General features: G+C 40.1%; 1 protein-coding gene across 13 annotated transcripts in view; it reads right to left on the bottom strand.

Moving 5' to 3' along the window:
- Nucleotides 1-1,717: 1,717 nt before the first annotated feature.
- LOC144602333 (serine/threonine-protein kinase BRSK2) overlaps nucleotides 1,718-22,350 on the bottom strand; it is a 702,099-nt gene continuing 681,466 nt past the window's right edge. For 7 of the 13 annotated variants that reach the window (XM_078415334.1, XM_078415326.1, XM_078415332.1 and 4 more), the window contains one exon: nucleotides 2,916-3,508. In XM_078415334.1, coding sequence (XP_078271460.1) covers nucleotides 3,330-3,508 — 179 coding nt within the window. In that variant the 3' untranslated portion in view covers nucleotides 2,916-3,329. Of the gene's footprint in view, nucleotides 2,816-2,915; nucleotides 3,557-22,350 lie in introns of those variants that run through there. The other 6 variants (XM_078415336.1, XM_078415337.1, XM_078415335.1 and 3 more) reach the window with 3 other exon arrangements.

A 22,350-nucleotide genomic window follows, 5' to 3' on the forward strand; every position in this document is an offset into this window, starting at 1 on the left:
GATCAGCTATCATTGCACAGAGTGGACCACTGTTAAGGGGTTGGATGCTCTACCTCTGCTTATTTGGAAATCTTGTGTTCTATGTATGTGGTTGTGATAAATATTCCATGTTGAGAAGTGAACATTCTTGCATGCAACACAATACAAACCCCTGTGTAGGAGTATTTAGTCACCTTCCCATTTTCTTTCTTCACAAAGGAAAACAAAGTTGGAAAAGAATGGGGCTGCCAAGAAATCTCCTTCCTGTCACCACACTCTAGTTGCAATTGAACTGCGGAGCCCCTCAGTGGACAAAGTTAAACCTCCTGGAGATGAACTCATGTTGTTTGTCATATGGTTCTGCTTAGCCAGCTTCTTGTGTGCATGAAGTAAATCTGAAAGCAGTTTTTATCGCGCAGCACTGCAGCCAAATAGGACAAAAAATGGCCGCACTGGAACCGTGAAGAGGAATTAAACTGTTGGATAAACAATAACACAAATAAATACGTGATTTAAAAAAATTATCATTTTCAAATAGCCTGAAAAAGTTGTAAATCAGCAATAAATTAATTTATCTATTATACAACCGATCTACTGGACACAACCTGAGGCCACGCACCAGACCTTATACTTGCCTGAGAGTGACCAAGCAGCAGATTTCAGCATTAATAAAGTATTTGATTTCATCTTCACAAAATGCTGGAGGAAGGCAGTGGTTAGGCAGTAGCTGTGGAGGGAATGGACAGATGACGTGAGTGAGGTCTGGGACCCTTCTTCAGACAGAGTAGGGGGGAGAAAGGAAGAAAAAAGCGGTAGGACTAGGGCAAAGTCTGGTAAGTGATAGGTGGATGCAGGTGAAGCCGGTTCGAAGGCAGAGAGATGGGTGGAGTAAGTGGCAAAGGCTGCAGGTAAAAAGAAAACAAAAGGGTGACAAAAGGAGAGAAGAGAAGGTATTAAATGTAAAGTCGGAGGGAGGGATATGGCGATTTGGTGAAAGTCGCCTAGTCTATGCTTGGTCTTGCCAATGTAAAGGAGCTCACATTGGGATCACTGAATGCAGTAGAAGTAGTTTGTGAAGGTGCAAGAGAACCTCTGTCTCAACTGGAAGGGCTGCCGGGTCCCTGGATGGAGGCTGGAGAGTACGTGTAGGGACGGGTGCAACATCTTCTGCGGTTGCAAGGGAAAATCCCTGGGGAGGGGCAGGTTGGGAAGGGACGGATGTGCGAACTAAGGAGTTGCAGAGGGAGAGGCCTCGTGAAACGTGGAAAGGGTTGGGGATGGGAAGATGTGACAGGTGAGGGATCACGTTGAAGGTGGCGGAACGGCTTCCGTTTTTCTCCCCCCACTACAATCAGACTGTAGAAGGGTCTGGACCCAAAACACCACCCGTCCATTCCTTCCACAGATGCTGCCTGACCCACTGAGTTTCTCCAGCACTGTATTTTGCTCAAGATTACAGCTTTATGTAGTTCGTTGTGTCTTGGTCTTGATTGCATTTTTGGTCCATCTTTGGCCCCTGTGGCAATTTTTCTGTTTGCTCATATCAATTAGATGTTCAGATATAGTATGTTTGTGACACATGGTTGAATCAATGTAGTTGCTACTTGTTCTGCAGACCCCAAGTGTTCCCATTTTAATCCGCAGAAAGCTGGAGTCTTATTTCCACTGGGCTTGAAAGAAGAATAAAGTAATCCTGCCATCTGGTGGCCATCAGCAAAATATCAGCAGACAAAAGTAGTGGAATTGAATGAATTTATTGATCTTGCACTGAAGTTGCTCACAGTTATATTACAAGGGGGTGGGGTGGGTGGGTACATTTTGATAGTTGGTCTGTTAAATAAGTTTTTTTTTTCTCCAAAGTACAAAATAGGAAGGATATCAATATAAGTATTGCTTTATTTCTTCCCCTTCCTGCTTGTACCGTCCATGTTGTAGTCCAGCAGTTTTGCAGAGGTACAGTGTAAGGAAGCATTAATTAGTGTGGGCACAGAGGAGAGCAAGAAAGAGGACAGAGCATTATGGGGACAATTACAGCAACATCATGCAAAGAAAAAACCATGTCTGACATGCACACAGTTATACAAGATAAATTCAATAACAGTAACTTCCAGTGGTTCAAAGTCCATTGTTAATTTACTTATGTACAGGAACTGGCTCAATAATTTACCTGTGGTACACGCACACTGATATGAAACTAACAAATAGCAATATAAGTTAATCATTTCAGACACTACTGCTATTCTACATTCTTAAATTACTGTTTGCTTTTTAAACATATACTACAAGTTCCTTGAATTGGGACAGAATAAGTTAATATTGTTCACAAAGCTCTGATAAATTGGACAAAATATTTTTTTTTCCTTTAATACAGTAAGTGTTGCCTCTATAAGTCATTCACAATGAAAGACAACATTCATACACCGAGACATTCTGTTGAATTACTGGGGTTCAATAAATAAGGTCAGAAAGGGGGGAAAATATATATAAAATGTCCACAATAAATGTAGCCTTTTACACTGGTGGGTGATCAAACCCCCATGATAGTAAACCAGCAACACGGTTCAGTTGAACATGGTGCCCTTGTGAAATGATGAAAATATATATATATTATATACACATATATATTACCTTGAAAATAAATAATACTGACAAACTTATAACTGGCAACACAGTGTTTGAATCTGTTTTTTTTCTACAGCTAAACAAGGTGTCACAACGAGACAAACAGAAAATATACAGAGAGGAGGGTTGGTACAGTTGTTCGTGCTTTATTTGTTGCTGCTATGTTGTCTGACCCTCCGATCTCTTACCAATCAGCAGCAGTCTCACCAAAGTCCTGCTTCAACAAAGAAAAAGTCCACTGTAGCTGCCGGAGCTCATATTAATAATGCAGTGCTGTTTAGTTCATCCCCTCCCACCCGCCCCCATACCCCCTCTCTGGTGGACATACTGCTGCTGAAGGGTGTCAAGTCTCTCCCAGGAATTCCGTTCCTTTTCCTGGGATGCAGCAGCTCCGGTTTGGTCAAGTGTTAAGCGTCAAAAGGGCGCCAAGTTCCCACATGCACCAAGATATCAGCTGCCTCTCCTTCGACAAATGTCCGCAGCCATAGGATTCACCAGAGGAGAGTTAACAAGTTTTCTGGACAATTCCTGGCAGTAGAGTGGAAATAAATCAGGTCATCATAAAAGGAGAGCAGAAAAACAGGGAAACAAATGTTGTAGAGGGCTTGCACGTGCTAATCCTTAGTTACATACAATCATTCCACCATACAAAATCTGTCTATGGACATTGTACCGAAATAGTCTGGTATTTACATCCTTTTAGAACATGGGACTAATTCTAAATGGATTTAAGGTTGTTCCTGTGTCCCAATATTTGGCACCATCTTTGCCTTCTCTTTCCCAGCTGGAAATTTAGAGTCTCCTCTAGAACCATTGTCAACTGAATCAGAATCATTCCGCTTGCTGTTTGTGCCATGTTTGGTTGGCGTAGCTGGCAGATGAGCTACTTGCCCATTGTTCTTCTCGTCTGAAAAAAGTTGTTTAATTACGTCAAAGAAGTTACTCAATGGGCTGCCTGGGTACACAAACAGAAAGAAAGAAAGAACAAACAAACAGATGAACAATGGGTCACGAAAGAAGTGAAATGAGATCCATAGCCACAATGTGCCTGAAATAAAAAGCAAGTCCCTGCTAAGCCCTTGAAATCACAACTATTTTGTTCAGTTGGCTGGTTGTTTGGAATCAACAAAGTCCAATACTTCACATAGCTTTATAGATATGATTTTTAAAGTGGCTTTGGAGTCTCAGTTTTTCTACTTGAATGGAATTAGTTGACGGAAAGAATGGAAGAGAGTACTGAAGATGCTGGAAGAGCATTGGAAGAAAGGATGTTGCTGAAAAACCTCTGAGGACTCAGCTACCAGACCTGATGGAGTGCAGACTTCAATACAGAGACTCAACTCTCTTACATCTTTCTAAATTGTGACCTTCTTACCAATCTTGGAGATGGAGGGAGGGAAAGAATAGGAAATGTAATCCTCTGCAGATCAGGGCTTTTCTGAACAGTAGATCATTCATCAGGAAGCACAGTACATTACAGTATCTGGAGCTACATTACTAAGCATGACTGAAGTCAAAGAAGTGCATACTGGATACATTTAGTGTGTTTACAGTCTCATTGCCACAATTAATGACTGAAATATTTGTACGTTTTCTGGATGGAGACTGTTTCCTAAACTAGTTACCATAGTTCATTATCATCCCAACCGCTAAGCCATTACTTAAAAGAAACCATTTAAATTTATATTTCATATGACCAAGTTTATGACTTAATAAAATCGTCAATTTATTTGTAAATGCACAGTAATTTCCATCATGGCCCCAATTTAACTTTTATTTCTTGAATGCCAAGGTACTGAATATGTTTCCTAATGTGGAACTGAATTTCATGGAGCAATGGCCCATTGGTCACTAATTATTATTGGCCTATAGATTCTGAGGTTCCAGCTCGTTGCTGTAAAGTAGGTTGATAATAGCATTTTGGGAATCAGGAATGAACTAAATTTTCATAAATCAACTCACTCCTTAACCACTGCTCATAATCTCTCCCTAACATCGCTCCACTCCACTCCACCACAGCAATGTATCCTGCCAACATTCTCTGTCTACATTCACACAAAGAAAATTGTTATTTGGGCAAGATAACAGAGGCTTAATGTTGTCTCTAACCAAGGAATATGTTTGAAGAGGAGGAGAGGAAAGAAAACAGATCAACCGCTACTTGTTGCTTAAATATATAGAATTATCATTAATTACAAACCATGTAATGGAAGATTCTCTCATTAGAGCTTCTTTAATTACATGGTTTGTAATTGATTTTTTTTCGTAAGTGGTGCAATGCCATCACTGTTCAAAAGACTTGCTTCTAGCTTTGCATTTCTATTTGACATGAGCTTCCTCAACATGCTGCCGATAAATTAAATAGGTTGCATTTCCCAGCTCAGGGGGATGGAGGTTCAATTGGAAGGAAAGGAAGTAGGACTGAATTACATTTTCAGAAACTAGACCCATAATCTTCCCCTAACATTGCTCCACCCACACCATAACAAAGTATCCTGCCAACATTCCCTGTCTACAAAGCCGAATGGTAAACCTGCTTGAATGCCACAGAGGAGTCTGCAGATGTTGGAATCTTGAGCAAAAAACAAAGGAATGCAATGGGTCAGGCAGCATCTGAGGAGGGTATGGACAGGGGACGTTTCAGGTCAGAATCCTTCTGTCTGATGCTGCTTGACCCTCTGAGTTCCTCCAGCAGTTTGTTTTTTGATCATTAATGATGCAATGTGAACACAAAATGTTGCTGTGTTTTTTTTAGAGATAGTGTGGAAATAGGCATTTTGGTCCACCGAGTCTACACTGACCAACGATCACTCATATACCAGTTATATCCTATGCACTAGGAGTAATTTACAGAAGCCAAATGAACCTACAAACTTGCACACCTTTGGAATGTGGGAGGAAACCGGAGCACCCGGAGGAAACCCACAGGCAAAACGCACAAACTCCAAACAGGCAGCACCCGAGCTCAGAAATAAACCCGGGTCTCTGGCGCTGTAAGGTAGCAACTCTACTGCTGCGTCACTGTGCTGCCCTGGTCTACTGAAATACAGAGGACTATATTTTTCACTAGAAAAGCCATGTTACACTTTTATCATTGAAACAATACTATTTGTGTTGTAGAGGGTTTTTTTTTCTCTCTGAACAAAGGCAGGGCTTGTTTAAGATTATAGTGTGATCAAATCACAATTGATTCAGATTCCTTTAACTTTTTGATATAAAGTTTGCACCACATACTATTAAACAAGTCACAATCAGAGCAATAAAGAGATGAGCAGAATTGGACACCCTGTACCAATTGTTACATTGTACCAAGGTTAAAGAAATCCATACCATGAAATCATACCCTGAAATGTTTATTTCCCAGTGCAGAGCCTTACAACTCAAAAAGGCGAATGGTCAACAGACCAGAGCACGTTAGACCATGTCAACAGACCTCAGGCAGGCCACTGAGAGGAAGTTGATCAAAGGCAAAGTGATGGTTGGGTTAGAGATGTGAGACAAGGTTAGAGATGGAATTATAATCTTAATTAAAGGTTGACAATAAGGCTACAGACCCAAAATATGTTAGAGAGGACTAATACACCTTACGCAGGTTACAGAATTGTACACTGACACTGAAGCCCAGGTTCTGCAGCAGGAGCTTTCTCCAGCAGCAGAGCCTCATTATTTTGTCCCTTGAAACTCTGTTACCACTCAATTATTCATTACCCATTGGCCTGAATGCAGCTCCCAACTGCCACCGCTGTTCCCCAGTGGTGTCAGGTTTTTTTTGTGAAGTACTTAAATCAGGATTATATTTACCAATTATAGTATCATTTTGAAAAATCAAAAAACAATCTCAGACTCAGGCTGGTGGATTCACAGCTGAGGTCCTTAAGCTATCTCACACAGATCAACCTGTAATAAGTAATTTCATCCCAATTCCATCCCAATTTCACAGTAAATTTTGCTCCGCAGGTGAACATGTTGCAAGGCTCTCGGCAAGCACCCCGGAGAGTGACCTCTGGAGCTAAATGAAAGATCAGCACTTTCATTTCCCACTATTCACATGGCTCTCAGCAGCCACCCCAGAGAGTGGCCTCCAGAGCTAAATGAAAGATCAGCACTTTCTGTTCCCGCTATGCAATTCCTCATTTAACTCTATTCTGAGGAAAATAATCAAAAATGACAATTTTCTATTCAAAATAATACGAATGCCTGTAAATTATTTCAGGGACAACGCACCATCTTTAGTACACCAGAGAATCAAATGCCTTCTTTTGAAATGTTATTCCTACAAGTATGTGTGTAGGTTAACAAATCTAACCTGTCTTTCAGCATTAAGCTCCATTTATCTTCCTCCATAGACACAGCCTGACTTGTTGACTATTTATTTCTGATTTCCAGCCTTAACAGAGTTTATACTTCACAGTTGCAGTCTTGTTTCTTTTCCTCTCATGCACCCTCATTCCCTTTTTAGTATTTATATTACCTCCAGAAAGATCGACCGTGATTAACAAGCCCTCTCTCAGCCTCTTCCACCACTGCTTGTGTCAGTCAGTTTCACACGTAATGCAAACTGTCTCATGACATAGGAGGCCATTCAGTCCATGGGTTCTATGTTTGCTCTTAAAGCATTTCCATCAGTTCCACCCTCTTAGTTATATCCCTGTAACCTATTCTCTCTCATGTGCCCATCAACATCATACTGATTTTCCTGTTACCCATCTACATTGGGAGACAATTTCCAGTGGCCCACACTGGGAGATCATTTACATGCGGGGAAAAAAATTGGAGCACCCAGTGGAAACCCATCCAGTCACAGTGAAAATGTGTAAACCTCATACAAACATAGGTCAGGATTAAATCCAGGGCACTGTGGTTATATGGCAGCAACACTGACTGCTACCCACTGTTTCTCTCGTAGTCTCCACTGTATATCGGACAATCACTTTCTTATTACCTTCCATAACCTCTCTTATAAATTTCTATTTTTTCCAAGTACTGATGAAAGATCATCAATTCCATTATCATGTATCTATACACTGTAAATGGATCGATTGTAACCATGTTTTGCCTTTCTGATGACTGGTTAGCACGCAACAAAAGCTTTTCACTGTACCTCGGTACACGTGACAATAAATTAAACTGAACTAACCTGAAACATTGATGGTTGACTTTTGGACTGCAGGAGAATTGTGGATTACGGGGATTTGTCAGGAAAGGGTTGAGATCAAAGATCAGCTCAACCATGTTCTTATTGAATGACATTGCGGGCTTGAGGGGCCACATGGCCTACACCTATTCTTATTTCTTATGTGCTTATGTTCTTAAACATGTAATGGCTTCATCTTTGCAGTCAAACAACTCTAAGGCATTCTATGTTGCTATGTTATTAAAGAGGACATTATGGAAATAGAGATGCTGCTCGAACTGGCCCGCTCCTCCATCAGCTGCACAAATCCAACATCTAACCAAAAAACATATCACCTGAACATGTGGGATGGCTTCACCTACTCTGATCTCTTTACAGGCACACTCTTAATGAACAAGCAAAGGTAAGCACTTGTGCATACATGAGTCCTATTAATGCTGTGATTTGTTATTATTGCCACTAAATTATCTCTCTGGCAGTGAAATTGTTCTTTTTCCTCTTTCCGTTAAATTTTAACGAGGTTTGAAGATTTAAAAAAAATCTTTTGGGGCAGACCATCCTCATTCCCATCTCCATCACCAGTTTGCACCAGAAGCACTTCTCTTGTAGCCGTATTTACAAATGACCCACGAACCGGGGTCACGAGCAGCAACTATTCCTTTAATCGCGGATACTGATGGCCACTGCTGCTAGACCTCTTTAAACAGTTTACAATGTCCCCAATGGAGATTTATTTAAACATTTTTCCAACCGATGTAAATAATTGAAATAAATTATTAATAAAAATTACTTGGAAATACCTTCATGTATGAAAAATTAATTAAAAGCATTAAATAAACTAATGAAGCCACAATTGCATGGGCTTATCTCTATTTTTTTAATCCTTCAACGCAGGATGGGTTGAGTCCAGCAGTGGACATGATGGTCAGGTTCACCACCATTCATACCTCCACACCAGCTGTAACCTCTGCATTCCTGTGGCACTGCTGGAAAAATGAAAGTATTATGTTTTTTCCTCTCTTCTCATTCTATTGAACTTCCTTCTCTCCTCTGCCCACTCAATAACTTTCCAAATATTGTAATCAAACCTGCCGAGAAGGGAAGTGTAGAGGTTTGGCAGGCTGACTTCTATCGTACTGAGGCCAGGCGCCAGCTCTTGGACACCCCCTCATACCTACCCCTGGACGATGACCCCACAGATGAACACCAGGCCACCATCTCCCAGAACATTACTGATATCACCTTTCGCCATCTCCCTTCCACACCCCCCAAATAGGGAGTACCCTATTCCCGCACTGCCCACTTCAATCTGCTTCTCATAATCTACAAACAAGACTGCCCTGGCAGACCTATTGTTTCTACCTGCTACTACTGCACATAGCTCAACTTCAAAAACATTGATTCTACCTTGTTCTCCCCCCTCTCTTCCCCCCCCCCCCCCCCCCCATTGTCCTGTCTCTTCTGACAATAATAGTCTGAAGAAGGGTCTCTCCATGTTCTCCAGAGATGCTGTGTTACTCCAGCACTTTGTGGGGCTTTTTCAAGATTCCAGCATCTGCAGTTCCTTGTGTCTACATCTTCCTTCCCTCCTTACTCCATACCTAGATTGTGTATGCTTCATTGAGAATTCTTCAGCCTGATGGACAAGACCATACAAAGCTGCTGTCCCTAAACCTCCTGCTGTGTGAAATATGCCAAAGCAGCATTATACTTTTAGTATGTTCTATCTTAAAAGCAGGCAGAAAATTTGTGAATAAATGCAAGTATTACAATCATTGGTGCTCTTGATGACAAAGTACGAGTTGATTCCAAAGTGCATTAAAATGATCCAAATCTATATAATATGGATCAATTTTAGAAACTGCTGAGGTGGGTACATAATTTGTACTTGGTTATTTTGAAATATATGAAATGAAATAACAAAGTTGCACCTTTTCTGAAGAAGCATTAAAGAAAGGGCCTATCTGTGTTCTTAGGATGATGGAACTGATCCCACAGCAAGAAACACAGATTACTCGGTGTCCTGGACAAAAAATAACCATTATATCTGATCATTAGCACTTGCTGCTAATGAAAGTTTGCTGTGCACCAATTTGCTTCAATAATTCCTATGTTACTATAGTGATCATACTGCTTTAAACACTTGAATGGCTGGAGAGCACTCTGGGGTGTCCTAAAGTTACACCCTAATAAGTGCACGTCTTCTGTCCTTTGCACAAACATTCCATTTTCAATTTCTTTCCTTCACAGATATTCCAGCATTTTAAACAGTGATTTAAATTTTCCCACCCTCTGGTAATGCTTGGATGACAGAAAGTTTGTGAATAAATACAGACCTTACAATCACCGGTGTTCTTGACAACAAAGCACATTTAAACGATCTAAAGCATTAAAGGACGACAGGTTCTGAAATACTGACAAGCATATTGGATGTGTTGCCTCTGCCCTGATGCTGCTAAGCTATATTTATCAATTATGTCTGTTGACAATCTGCTTACCCCTGTCATGTGACTCTAATATGCAGCTGTCCTCAATGAGATGCCACTCTTCCAAAAAAGATGTGCAGGAAGGAACTGCAGATGCCGGTTTAAACTGAGGATAGACACAAAATGCTGGAGTAACTCAGCGGGACAGGTAGCATCTCTGGAGAGAAGGAATGGGTAACGTTTCAGGTCAAGACCCTGAAGAAGAGTCTCGATCCGAAATGTCACCCATTTCATCTCTCCTGAGATGCTGCCTGTTTAGTTGAGTTACTCCAGCATTTTGTGTCTATCTTCTGCCGAAAAAGATTTTGTACTTGACGTTCCAACTATGCTCTGGCTGAATTACAGCAACTGGGAGCAGAGGCGATTAGTGTGGAACAGTTCTTCGGGATGAGAATCAAATTCAAGCTAATGCACCAGGGAAAAGAAATGGACAAAGTATTGTGAACTCTGGGACCCATGAGACCATCATTACAACTGCGTACAACCATTACAATATTAGCATTGATTTCAATTCAATGTCAGATCAATATTAAATTAATTCTACCTCAAAATATAATTTTAAAAAGTCAAAGTACAAACAAAATTAGTAAATTACTCTCCGTCAAACAGGATCATATCAATCAATAAAAGTAAATACCAAAATCAAGAAAAATTAAATTTATAACAAATAATTGAAGAAGTGCGTTAGTTCACAAAAACTATTCTTTTGATGCTGTATTATCACAAAATTCTACTGATGAATCCTGGCATGTTGTCAAAGCAATATAACTGTCAGAAGCTAAACCGAGGACTGTTAAGCTGCTGTTGTCTGAATGCAGTTGAGCTCACAAAGAAATACAGCTGGCTCAAACAACACAAATGAGGGTGCTGTCTGAACTTTGGTTAGTTAGTTGTCCAGTGTATTCCTCATTACAGTGAGATATCAAGAACTGCCTTTCTAACTCAATCCATGGTTTCATTCATTCTTAATTGGGCTACTGTGAAGAACTTTCTTCAGTAAAAGGCTGCTGTTGGCTGTTCTCTCAAATAGTTTCCATGACCCATACTAATGTTACAACGATGCTAATCATTGTAAATGTTAATTGCAGGTCTCCATATCTCTGTGCCGTGTTGAAATACTCACATTGCCACGTCATTTTTTATCTCGCAAGGAATTTTTGCACTTACAAAACTGAGCTCCGTGACTTCCTCTCACACCATTACCGAGGCTCAACTATATAATGACTATTGCTTTTGCAGAAAGATGGGAAGTGAAACTGCTGTAATTAGCTTTGTATAAATAAGTAGTATGTTCCTTCTTCTATATCCTTAAGAAATGTTGCATCTATTTCCAGTCAAAATATATTATTTTATTTGAAGTACTCCAAGTGCCAATATTAACACCAATGCATTGAAGCACTAATATATTGCTGCTTTACATCTAATTTATTCACAGGATCTTGCTGGCTAGTTGCTCCTTACTTTCCAAAGATTACCATAAATGTTAACTAAAAACACTTGCAATTGATGACAATTATGACATTTGAAAGACACTTGGACAGGTACATGGACAGAAAAGATTTAAGATGTAGGCAAATGGTTGGTTCGACACTTTGGTCGGTTAGACACTTTGGTTTGCAAGGACGAGTTGAGCGAAGGGCCTGTTTCCAAGATGTATATGACTCCCTGATCTTAAATATACAAATAATAAACCCTATGGTAATCAATAGCCTTTTGGGTTCTATGCTTAGAGTCAGGGCCGTCTTAACCATGGGCCTGATGGGCACTTGCCCGGGGGCCCACGAGCATAGGGGCCCCATGCTGATCTGTGTATGTTAAGTGACTTGCAATAAATAAATACTACTTTAAAAATGTAGGTTCAATAAGTGCTTTTTTCGCAACATTTTCGGTCCCAGTGCTTCTCACAGCGATCTGTAAGTGCTTTTTGCAACAATGTAGCACCCTAAGTCCATCGCTAAGTGCTTTTCGGTAAGTGCTTTTCGCCGGCACGACAGGGGGGGGCTGGTAGGGAAAGGGGGGTGGGGGAGAGTAACGGTAGGGGCCCCAGTACACTGCTTTGCCCGGGGGCCCATAATGCTGTAAAAACGGCCCTGCTTAGAGTGATGTTGTGTGGAATTTGAGTGGAGATGATTTTCCTCCAGTGATGTCTGATGGCAGAACAAATCAACAGGTTCAGCCTTCGGAATCAGTCCATAGCTCCCAAACTTCCTTGTTTGATAGCTCTTGTTTGAGAGTCTGTGAGTTACTGCAGTTTAAATAATTGAACTCCAGCAGTTCCATTTGACAACTACTAGTTTAGTTTGGAGATACAGCACGGAAACAAGCCCTTCGGCCCACCGAGTCCGCACCGATCAGCGATCCCAGCACATTAACTCTATCCTGCGCACACTAGGGAAGATTTACATATATATACCAAGCCAATTAACCTACAAAACCTGTACGGTTTTGGAGTGTGGAAGGAAACCCACGATTTCGGAAAAAAACCCATGCAGTCACAGGGAGAACGTACAAACTCCGTACAGACAGCACCCGTAGTCGGGATCGAACACGAGTCTCTGGCGCTGCAAGCACAGTAAGGCATCAACTGTACCGCTGTGCCACTATACCGCTATGCCATTGTACCTCTGTGCCCTATCACACTGATACAGTTTTGAATCACACTGCAAGAGAACAGGAATACTGTGACAGTTAGCACATTCTGCCATAGACCTCTGGTACGTAAATTACTCACCAATATTTTCCAGATAAGTATTTATTGATGCCAATAACCTAATGCAGTCTGTCACTGTTAGCTGTTCCAACATGTGGACACAATTCTGCAGCTTGTTATTGTTGCTGGCCTTCCTGAAGGGATTGCAATGAACAACTGTCTTTCTTTGAAAGCGTTCAGATACACTTACACCTGAGGCCTGTGGCCTAGGAACTGACATTTCCTGACAGAAAGCTTGTAGTTTGACAAAACCCTGAGGAAATGATTATCTGCTTTTATACCAGAAGGAAACAACAAAAGAGCAAAGCATCTGTCCCGAGCTATCTGCCAGAGGAATACTCCATGCTCCAAATTGTTATTTCATTATAATTGTTCCTGACAGATGGATGGATTTAAAAATAAGCAAAATTAAATTACATTTACTTTCCAACTTTGCATTTACAACATTATGGGGATTAAAAAAATATTACAATTGCAAACATAATAGAGGAAAACAAACCCTTTGCCCAATAAGTATATTTAACACTTGTGTTTCCCGGAGAAATCAAATTTACATGCAAAGAAAACTCCTGTAGCCAATCATTGGATGCACCAAAAGTCCATTAAAGTAAAAAAAAAAAATCAAAACTACTGGTTATTCAATGGATTAGAAAATTATACCTATTATCCAAACCACATCCCCTCCGCCACCTCATCTAAAAAACAAAAAGACGGAGGACAACCCAGAAAGAGAAGTGAAAGCCAGTTTACATGGGTAAAATATCCACACTAACTCCATATATTTTGGGGAATGGAAGGGGGGAAATAAAAAAATTAAAGAGGGAGAATAAAAAGGAGGGACAGAGATCAGGAAGGAGGAATAAAGAAAGGCTGGAGGGAGGGACGGAGGGAGAGAGGCTAGGAATGAGGGACGGAGACCTCTGAGGGAAGCAGGTGCTTTTGGAAAGACTAATTTCTTGATGAAAGAAATTCTAGCAAATGTTTTTTATCTGTTTGATGGTTTGACTGGAAGTGATCATAAGTTCCCCATGAATCAAACTCTATTCTCCTACTGTTGGTCTCTTAGTTTCTCATCTACACGCTGTGAAATATAAATACTGCTATCAATAAGCACTTTTTTTGACAACTTCAAGGTTTTTTTGGTTTTTTGGAGGATGTTGCCAGGACTCGAGGGTGTGAGCTACAGGGAGAGGTTGAGTAGGCTAGGTCTCTATCCCATGGAGCGCAGGAGGATGAGGGGGGGGATCTTATAGAGGTGTACAAAATCATGAGAGGAATAGGTTGGTTAGATGCACAGAGTCTCTTGCCCAGTGTAGGGGAATCGAGGACCACAGAACATAGGTTCAAGGAGAAAGATTAAAAGATTTAATAGGAATCCGAGGGGTAACTTTTTCACACAAAACATGGTGGGTGCATGGAACAAGCTGCCGGAGGAGGTAGTTGAGGCTGGGACTATCCCATCGTTTAAGAAACAGTTAGACAGATACATGGATAGGACAGGTTTGGAGGTATATGGACCAAGCGCAGGCAAGTGGGACTAGTGCAGCTGGGACATTGTTGGCCGGTGTGGACAAGTTGGGCCAAAGGGTCTGTTTCCACACCGTATCACTATGCTTCCACATGGGTTTCTATGCCAGAATCGTAGTCTCTAATGTAGATGAAACTCCTTCACAGTGCAAGGTATCTTCAATGAAAAGATATAATCCCAACAGGAACTTAAGTAGGAAGGAAGTTTATATTTATTTCATTGATTGATTGAAAGATACATCATAGAAACAGGCCTTTCCCCTCACCGTCCACGCCGACCATTGATCACCGGTTCATACTAGTTGTATGTTACCCAATTTTCTCATCCACCTCCTACATATTAAGGGCAATTTATAGAGACATTTTAACCTACAAACCCGCATATCTTTAGGATTTGGGGTGAAAGTGCAGCACCCAGAGGAAATCCACGGGGTCACAGGGAGAACATGCAAGGGCAGGATCAAACCCGGGTCTCCGGCGCTGTGAGGTAGCAGTTCTACCAGCTGTTTTTCAACCTCAGAACACCCTAAAGCACTTTGCAGTCACTGATGTAGACCTAAAATCTAGCAACAGTGCTAACGAAAAAAAAGGCTGGCAATTTGGATATAGTAATGTTCCAAGAACTGCTGTAAGACAAATAACCAAACCCTTCTAGTGATGCTGGCTGAAGGATAAATATTAGCTGGTATGTACAGAATTCTTCCAGGTTACCCTCTCTTCTGGAGCTTTTACATCTATTTACAAATCAAAAGGGATTACCTAATAGGCAGCACAGTATTGAAATGTCATCCTAGATTATGTGCAAGTGATAAAAACCACAGCTGAGAATGCCATCATTGAGTGAAAGTAACAACTTAAAAAAGCTATCAGAACACCAACAAAATGGAAAAATAATCAAGGAATTTAAGCACTAGAAAGCACAGCAAATACTATAAAACTATTTGGCAAATGATAAAAAATAAGATAATAGGTCAAAGTTCAGGTGGATTATGTGACATTTAATAAGATACAAGTCTTTGAGAGCCTCTTCGGGTTTTCGAATAACGATGGACTTAGGTAGACTTTCAATTAAACCTTCAATGAGAAAGTGCAATATGATGCCTATCATAAATAGTAATGTGTAAAGAACGACAAATGCCACAAGGAACTTTCCGCCTTAAATGATACACAAAAACTTGATGCATTCTGGACTGCACAGAGGGACTCTGATTATATTCTGATTTAAAACTATAAATCAAAAAAATCAAAGGGTTTTCACCGGTTTATGTCCCGAAGGCTTTTTGAATTGGAATGTGCACTTAAAGAAATGTTATGGAAATAATTTGAAATTTGAATAAAGAAAGGCCAATGTTCCTCCAGCATCTAATGGATCATTACAAATCACTTTTATATTTAAAAAAAATATATACATTTTTATTTCTTAATGGAAAGAAATGCATGAAAAATTTCCTTCTGAATATAGATTAACAGTAACATAGCACAGATTCATTTTCGAAGATGCTCAAGGATTGCTATATCCGGGCATTTATAGCTGGAATGGAAAGCTGAAAGGTTGCCATGGAAATCCCATGTTTCAGCAGTGCATTGACTGATGACTTCTCTAGGTATTAAGGGCAGTATCAATCTTGGTTCTGCGAGCTACAATTTAAAGCTCTGCTTCTTGCCTCCTTGGGCTCAGCGTTGAAGATATTTCCCTGTGACCTTTATTGGTTTCATTTTTCCTGATTTAATTAATCTGTTGCCGCAGTAGTGTGCTCGGAGTTAAACTGAAAAGAGTGGGGCATTATAGATCTATATAAAGCTTTTGCTTTTGCTTTCAATTCAGTATTCCATTTCCCCTTTAATCAGATTATTTTTGACAGCTTTATGTTGATTTGGGAAAGTTACCCTTCTTTGTGAAAGACAATAGACAATAGGTGCAGGATTGATGGATTGTTGTCAGAATCCAGACAAGAATTGGTTATTTGGCTTGCTGTCAGAATACTTTTGGTGCAGAGTTGAGCAGACTTTACTTGTGATTTGAATGCTTGAAAAATGGTGGAAACTGATTCAACGTAACTTTCAAAAGAGAATTGGCAAATGTTCAAACTGTAGTCAGTGGAGTAAAAGCTAGTGAGAGTGATTAACTGGAGAGTGAAATGGCACTGGCATGATAATACCAAATATTTTTATAACACAAAGACAAAAGTTAAATCAGCAACAAACTAGGCTACGTCAATACTATTCTCAGAAAATAATCAAATTATTAATTTTAAAGTATTTTTGGGAAAAACATTTGCCTTGAAATTAGATTGCATTGCACTACAGCACCCAACTTTTAGGGCAGTAAAACACTTGTGTTTAGCACCCATGCCAAATTCGGACTTTACAAAAATAATTGTAAAGTTGGTGAAAATCCAAAATGAAATAGATTTAGGGAGGGTCAGATCAGAAATAAGTGCCAAAAAGTGGGATGAACAATTTTTAACATGACCTCAATCAATTTTGTGACACTTTGCTGTGCAGCAACCAGGAAAAGGCACATTCCCCATGGCCACACCCATTCGAGAAGGCACAGGTTACAGAGCATGGGGGAACAGCTCCTACATTCATTCAAAGGACATGCAGGCTTTGCTCAGTGAGATGCATGCCGAAAGCAAGATCCTGTGTGCTGGAGTGGGGGAAACAGGAGGCATAAGAAGGGCCTGAGGTGGCTACAGTTGCCCTTTCTCCAGGAGTAAGAATCACCTGCATAATGGACAACATTAAAAGAAATATCACATTATTTTGATCTGCACGCTACTGTTTACTTCATGGTGTTGCGGGTTTGCCACTGTAGATTACACTAAGTATAGGTTAATGGCAAAATGCATTAAAGGAGATTTGATGGGTATGTGAGCGAGAACGTTACTGGGAAATAGGGAAAGATAAAAGATGAAAGATTGCTCTGCTCGAAATCAAATGGGCTGAAAGCCTTTATTGTAATAAACAGGTAAATTATGTAATTACTATGATTTCAATAGGAAATAAATGCTTGTGTGATATTCTCTGGATAAATTTGAATTGTATTTGATTAGTGCTTAAAAAGTCATCGAAGTTTCAGGCAATAATTCTTTTGCTGCAGTAATTTTCAAAGACAGCAGCAGTTTTTAATGCTTTAGTATTCAATCATGAAGTAACATCTTTTTTGGAGGCTGAGATCAAACATTTGAGTTCTGAACAGCTCCTCCCATGCATACTCACAACACGTGTGCAAGAGACCTCCAGGGAACACTTCAAGAATTCAGGTAGGCAGGAGCATCGATTCAAAAAGATAACTTAAAAGAGCTCCACTGGAAATATAAAATGCTATGGAAACAGGCAGGATGCCCTGGGTATTTTACATATCAAATTTACATCTCACTTGAGTTATATTGCAACAATTATCTCTCTTTCCGTCTCCAGAGGCAGCTTGAGTCTCAGCTACTGCTGCGCTCTCAGTTTCGGATGACTGTAAATTAGATGAGAGGTTGCATACCTTAACCCTTAGTCCTAACTCTGAGATAAAGTACAAAGACCTGACATTAACCGTTTTTCAATTTCATTAGACATTAAACATCTCACAGTGGAAAGATACATTCTGGGAAGGTCCAAGTGAGCAATTTTCTACTTGGATTCATGCAGTATATTGCATATTCCTCCATATATACGAGATTCCTCCGTATATTGAACTATAGCACACTAAGGTAGTGACTTCGACTGATCTGTATGATTGGACAATGTCTATGCAATTTGGAATCCCAAAAGATTCATACACACTTATATGAATCGGTCCGGACCAGCGGTTAAGGAGTCTTACTCCAACCCCCTTAAGAATAATTAAGGATATGGGGAGAAGGCAGGAACGGAGTACTGATTGTGAATGATCAGCTATGATCACATTGAATGGCGGTGCTGGCTCGAAGGGCCGAATGGCCTACTCCTGCACCTATTGCCTATTGTCTATTTGTATAAATTCAACTATGTATTTTTATTGCTGCTGGTTACTTTTTGGGCTTGTCTGCTTTAGTTTATTGATAAACATTTCATCTGATAATTCTGCTACAAAGTGTCTTAGCACTGTTATTACTTCATTTCATTGAAGCTTTATGAATTTGTTCCCATTTTCTCTCATTGTGGTTCCTTATGATTAGGCTATTGTCAAAGCATCTCCCATACAACAATTGATTATTTTTGATTTCAAACCTGTTTCTTCATCTCTTTCTTCTTATGTGTTGATCATGTGTTAAACTTGATGCAAGGCTACAAATGTTAACATCTTTCATCTGCCTACTGGTGCCATCCAGCCCAGCCCACTGTTTTCCTATACTTTTTGGTTTTGGATTGTTTTGTGTGTTTGAGAACAATCAGTTGGGGTTTTCTTTGATTATGACATATTTAAAAGAATGGGCAGTACAAAGTTCACAGCATTAACACCCAGCCAATTACAGATGCCCCCCCAGGTTATGGTGGCCCATGTTATGGAAATTCATCTTTATAGAATTCACAAATCACTTCAGAAATTCAAGGTCTATAAGAAAATTCAAGGTAACTAGGCAAAATGTATAGGGTTTGCTGAAAGGAAAGTTGTGTTTGACATAGTGGAGTTCTGTGAGGAAGTGGAAGGTTGGTATACAGACAGGTACAGCAAGTGATTAAGAAAGCTAACCAAATGTTGCCATTTATCTTGAGGGGTGGCACGGTGGCGCAACGGTAGAGTTGCTGCCTTACAGCGAATGCAGCGCCGGAGACTCAGGTTCGATCCTGACTACGGGTGCTGTACTGTAAGGAGTTTGTACGTTCTCCCCGTGACCTGCGTGGGTTTTCTCCGAGATCATCGGTCTCCTCCCACACTCCAAAGACATACAGGTATGTAGGTTAATTGACTGGGTAAATGTAAAAAAAAATTGTCCCCAGTGTGTGTAGGATAGTGTTAGTGTGCGGGGATCGCTGGGCGGCACGGACTTGGTGGGCCGAAAAGGCCTGTTTCCGCGCTGTATCTGAAATATGAAAATAATAAAATATGAAATGTTAATGGAAGTTAAGCAAGTGTTAAATAGTGCGGACATATTATGTACAGTAATTGCCTCTTTATTTAAGGAAGAAGTCAAGAGTGTTTTATTGTTATATGTCCCAAAACAGAACAATGAAATTCTTACTTGCAGCAGCACAACAGATATGTAAACATAATTTACATTTGAGTTGGAAGCAGAGAAGGTTTGCTAGACAATCACAGGAATGGATTGGTTGTTTCCTGAGGAATGATTCGATTGGCTAGGTTTGTATCTGCTGGAGAAAGTGAGAGAGGAATGAATTGATATTTTTAAGATCTTGATTGGTCTTAACAGAGTAGACATGGAGAAGATGCTTCTTCTTACGAGAGAATCCAGGCGTTACTCTTTAAATATGGGAGACTCATTTAGGCAATTCTTTTCCTCAAAGAAAATGGTGAGTGTTTGGAATGCTCTTCTTCAAAGGGTGGTGAAAGCAGAGTCTTTGAATATTTTTGAGGCAGAGGTAGATAGGTTTATGATACATGAATGTGTGTTTTAATAAGTGTTACTGTGGATAGGAAGAATGTAGTGTTTACAATAAGATCAGCCACGATCTTGATGAACAGAAGAACTGACTCGTTGGACTAAGTGGCCTATTCCTGCTGCTAATTTGTATGTTTATATATTACCTGAATTTGATTATGTTTGTAACAAAATCCGGACAAATCATACACAACTGCTAAGCTGGCACCTAAAGTGTGCACAAGATATTATTTATTGCATATAATTTCCTGCCTGGCCTCTTCAGAGGATCAGGTGGCCCTTGAAGTTATTTCATGGGACTATCATTGCTTGTTTGAAATATATCTTAATTATATAACTGGACAAATTATATCAACAGTATTGGTGTTCATGTGCCAACCTGTTAAGTGGAATTTCAAATACTTAAACGGAAAAGGAACATTAAGGCAATAGTAACACCATAATATTTTGCTGAAGTGAATTAAAATGCAGGCACGAAATCAAGCAAGAGTAAAGTAATTCAGTAAACTAAACAAACATCAGCCATGCTATGACATATCTGTATGTCAAAGATTTATTCTACTGCCTTCACAATTGGTTGCTTGTACTCCAGTTGATCTCACTCCATTAAAGGCATTTTTAATAAATTTCCATCCTACTATGAACGCACTCATCATGTCTGTGGGAATGGGGCCTCCAGCACACAGAGGGAGTACACAACTCGATACAAACACGTCTGACATGCTGAGTATTTGCAACATTCTCTGTCTTTATTTCGGGTTTCCAGCATCTGTAGTATTTTATTCCTCCTTTCCATTCTGTCAGCTTTAACAGTACGATTCATTAATAGGGGCAGCAGTGCTGAAATACCAGTCCCATAGCATCACAGGCAGATTTTCCATTTTGCTGGTTAAGTGTAACATTTTGAAAGGAAAGACAAAAAGAGTTAAACCAGCCAAGAGCCAGCATGAGAGGCGCTGAGGAAGACCAGAAGGGTTGTTGTGGTACTGCACAAAGCGCCACTCCATCTGTTGATTTATTGAACTGCTCACTCGGCAGGCCCTATGGCGGTATCCATAGAATGTATCCACCATATCCATGGAATGGGATCAAAGCTAAATACAGAATGAAACTGACAGCATGGTACGAATCCACCCAGACGGTTAAATACACACCTTGACCTTACAATCAGCATCAATGGTCATGGAATGGATACCATGGGAATAATATTTCCCATTCGAACATTCTGTCTGATACTGACTGATCTGCAGCTGAGATTTTGTTGTTGTTGCTTCTGCTACAATACCATGAAAGCGTTCTTTACTTATAAACAATCTATGTCCTGAGAAACAGGAGAGCTTTAAAAAAAAAAAAATCAAATGCAATAGGAGGTGGTGTATCATGAAAAATATATTTTTCCATCCATCACTTTTTCTGCATAACATGAAGCATTAATGACCCTTCCATAAATTGTGATTCCATTATTTTTGTGCCTTCTTTGATCCATCAATGCAACACAGGTTACAAATTAGATGAAGATGCATACAAAAACTGGTGTTTACAAATCTGCTCAAAACCTCCCACCTTCCTGAATTGCAGTCAGTGATGCGGCAAGTCCCTGGTGATACATTTTCCCTCAAGCTTACAAGTGAGCCAAACAGGACTTGTCCAATTACACATCTTCCAGGACCAGCATGCTGTTACGTTGGTTGCTCGTACAAATTGCAAAAAGATACCCTTTGGTTAAATACACACTGAACTTCATTAGTTTTCAAGAGCACTGCAATTTGAAATGTCACATCATGGAAAGAGTATTGTCATGTATTCAAGAGAGAGTTAGATGTAGCTCTTAGGGCTATCGGAATCAAGGGATATTGGGAGAAAGCAGGAACAGGGTACCGATTCTGGATGATCAGCTGTCATCCTATTGAATGGCGGTGCTGGCTCGAAGGGTCGAATGGCCTACTCCTATTTTCTATGTTTCTATGAAACTGGGTAAGAGCAAATCAGTAGCAAAGACAGACACGAAATGCTGAAGTAACTCAGCAGGACAGGCAGCATCTCTGAAGAGAAGGAATGGGTGACGTTTTGGGTCGAGAGCTTTCTTCAGACTCTGTGGCAAAGTCTGCTTAGGTCATCTGTTGCCAACCATAGGTAAGGCAATAGTCATAGTATCTCAAATATTCAACAGCATTTCAAAGTAGTATCCTTTTTCTTTTTATTCTGCACCGATTGCAAAGATTTACAGAATTCTTTCCTCCCAGATATATTTACTTCACCTAAAGAGATTCCATTTTGGCCCTTAATCATTCCATTACTTCTGATTTAATTATTCTGTTTCCAAATATATTACAACATTGGTAAACTTAGAGTTAAACT

This window comes from Rhinoraja longicauda, chromosome 18 (assembly GCF_053455715.1).
Source record: "Rhinoraja longicauda isolate Sanriku21f chromosome 18, sRhiLon1.1, whole genome shotgun sequence".
NCBI classification, from domain to species: Eukaryota; Metazoa; Chordata; class Chondrichthyes; order Rajiformes; family Arhynchobatidae; genus Rhinoraja; species Rhinoraja longicauda.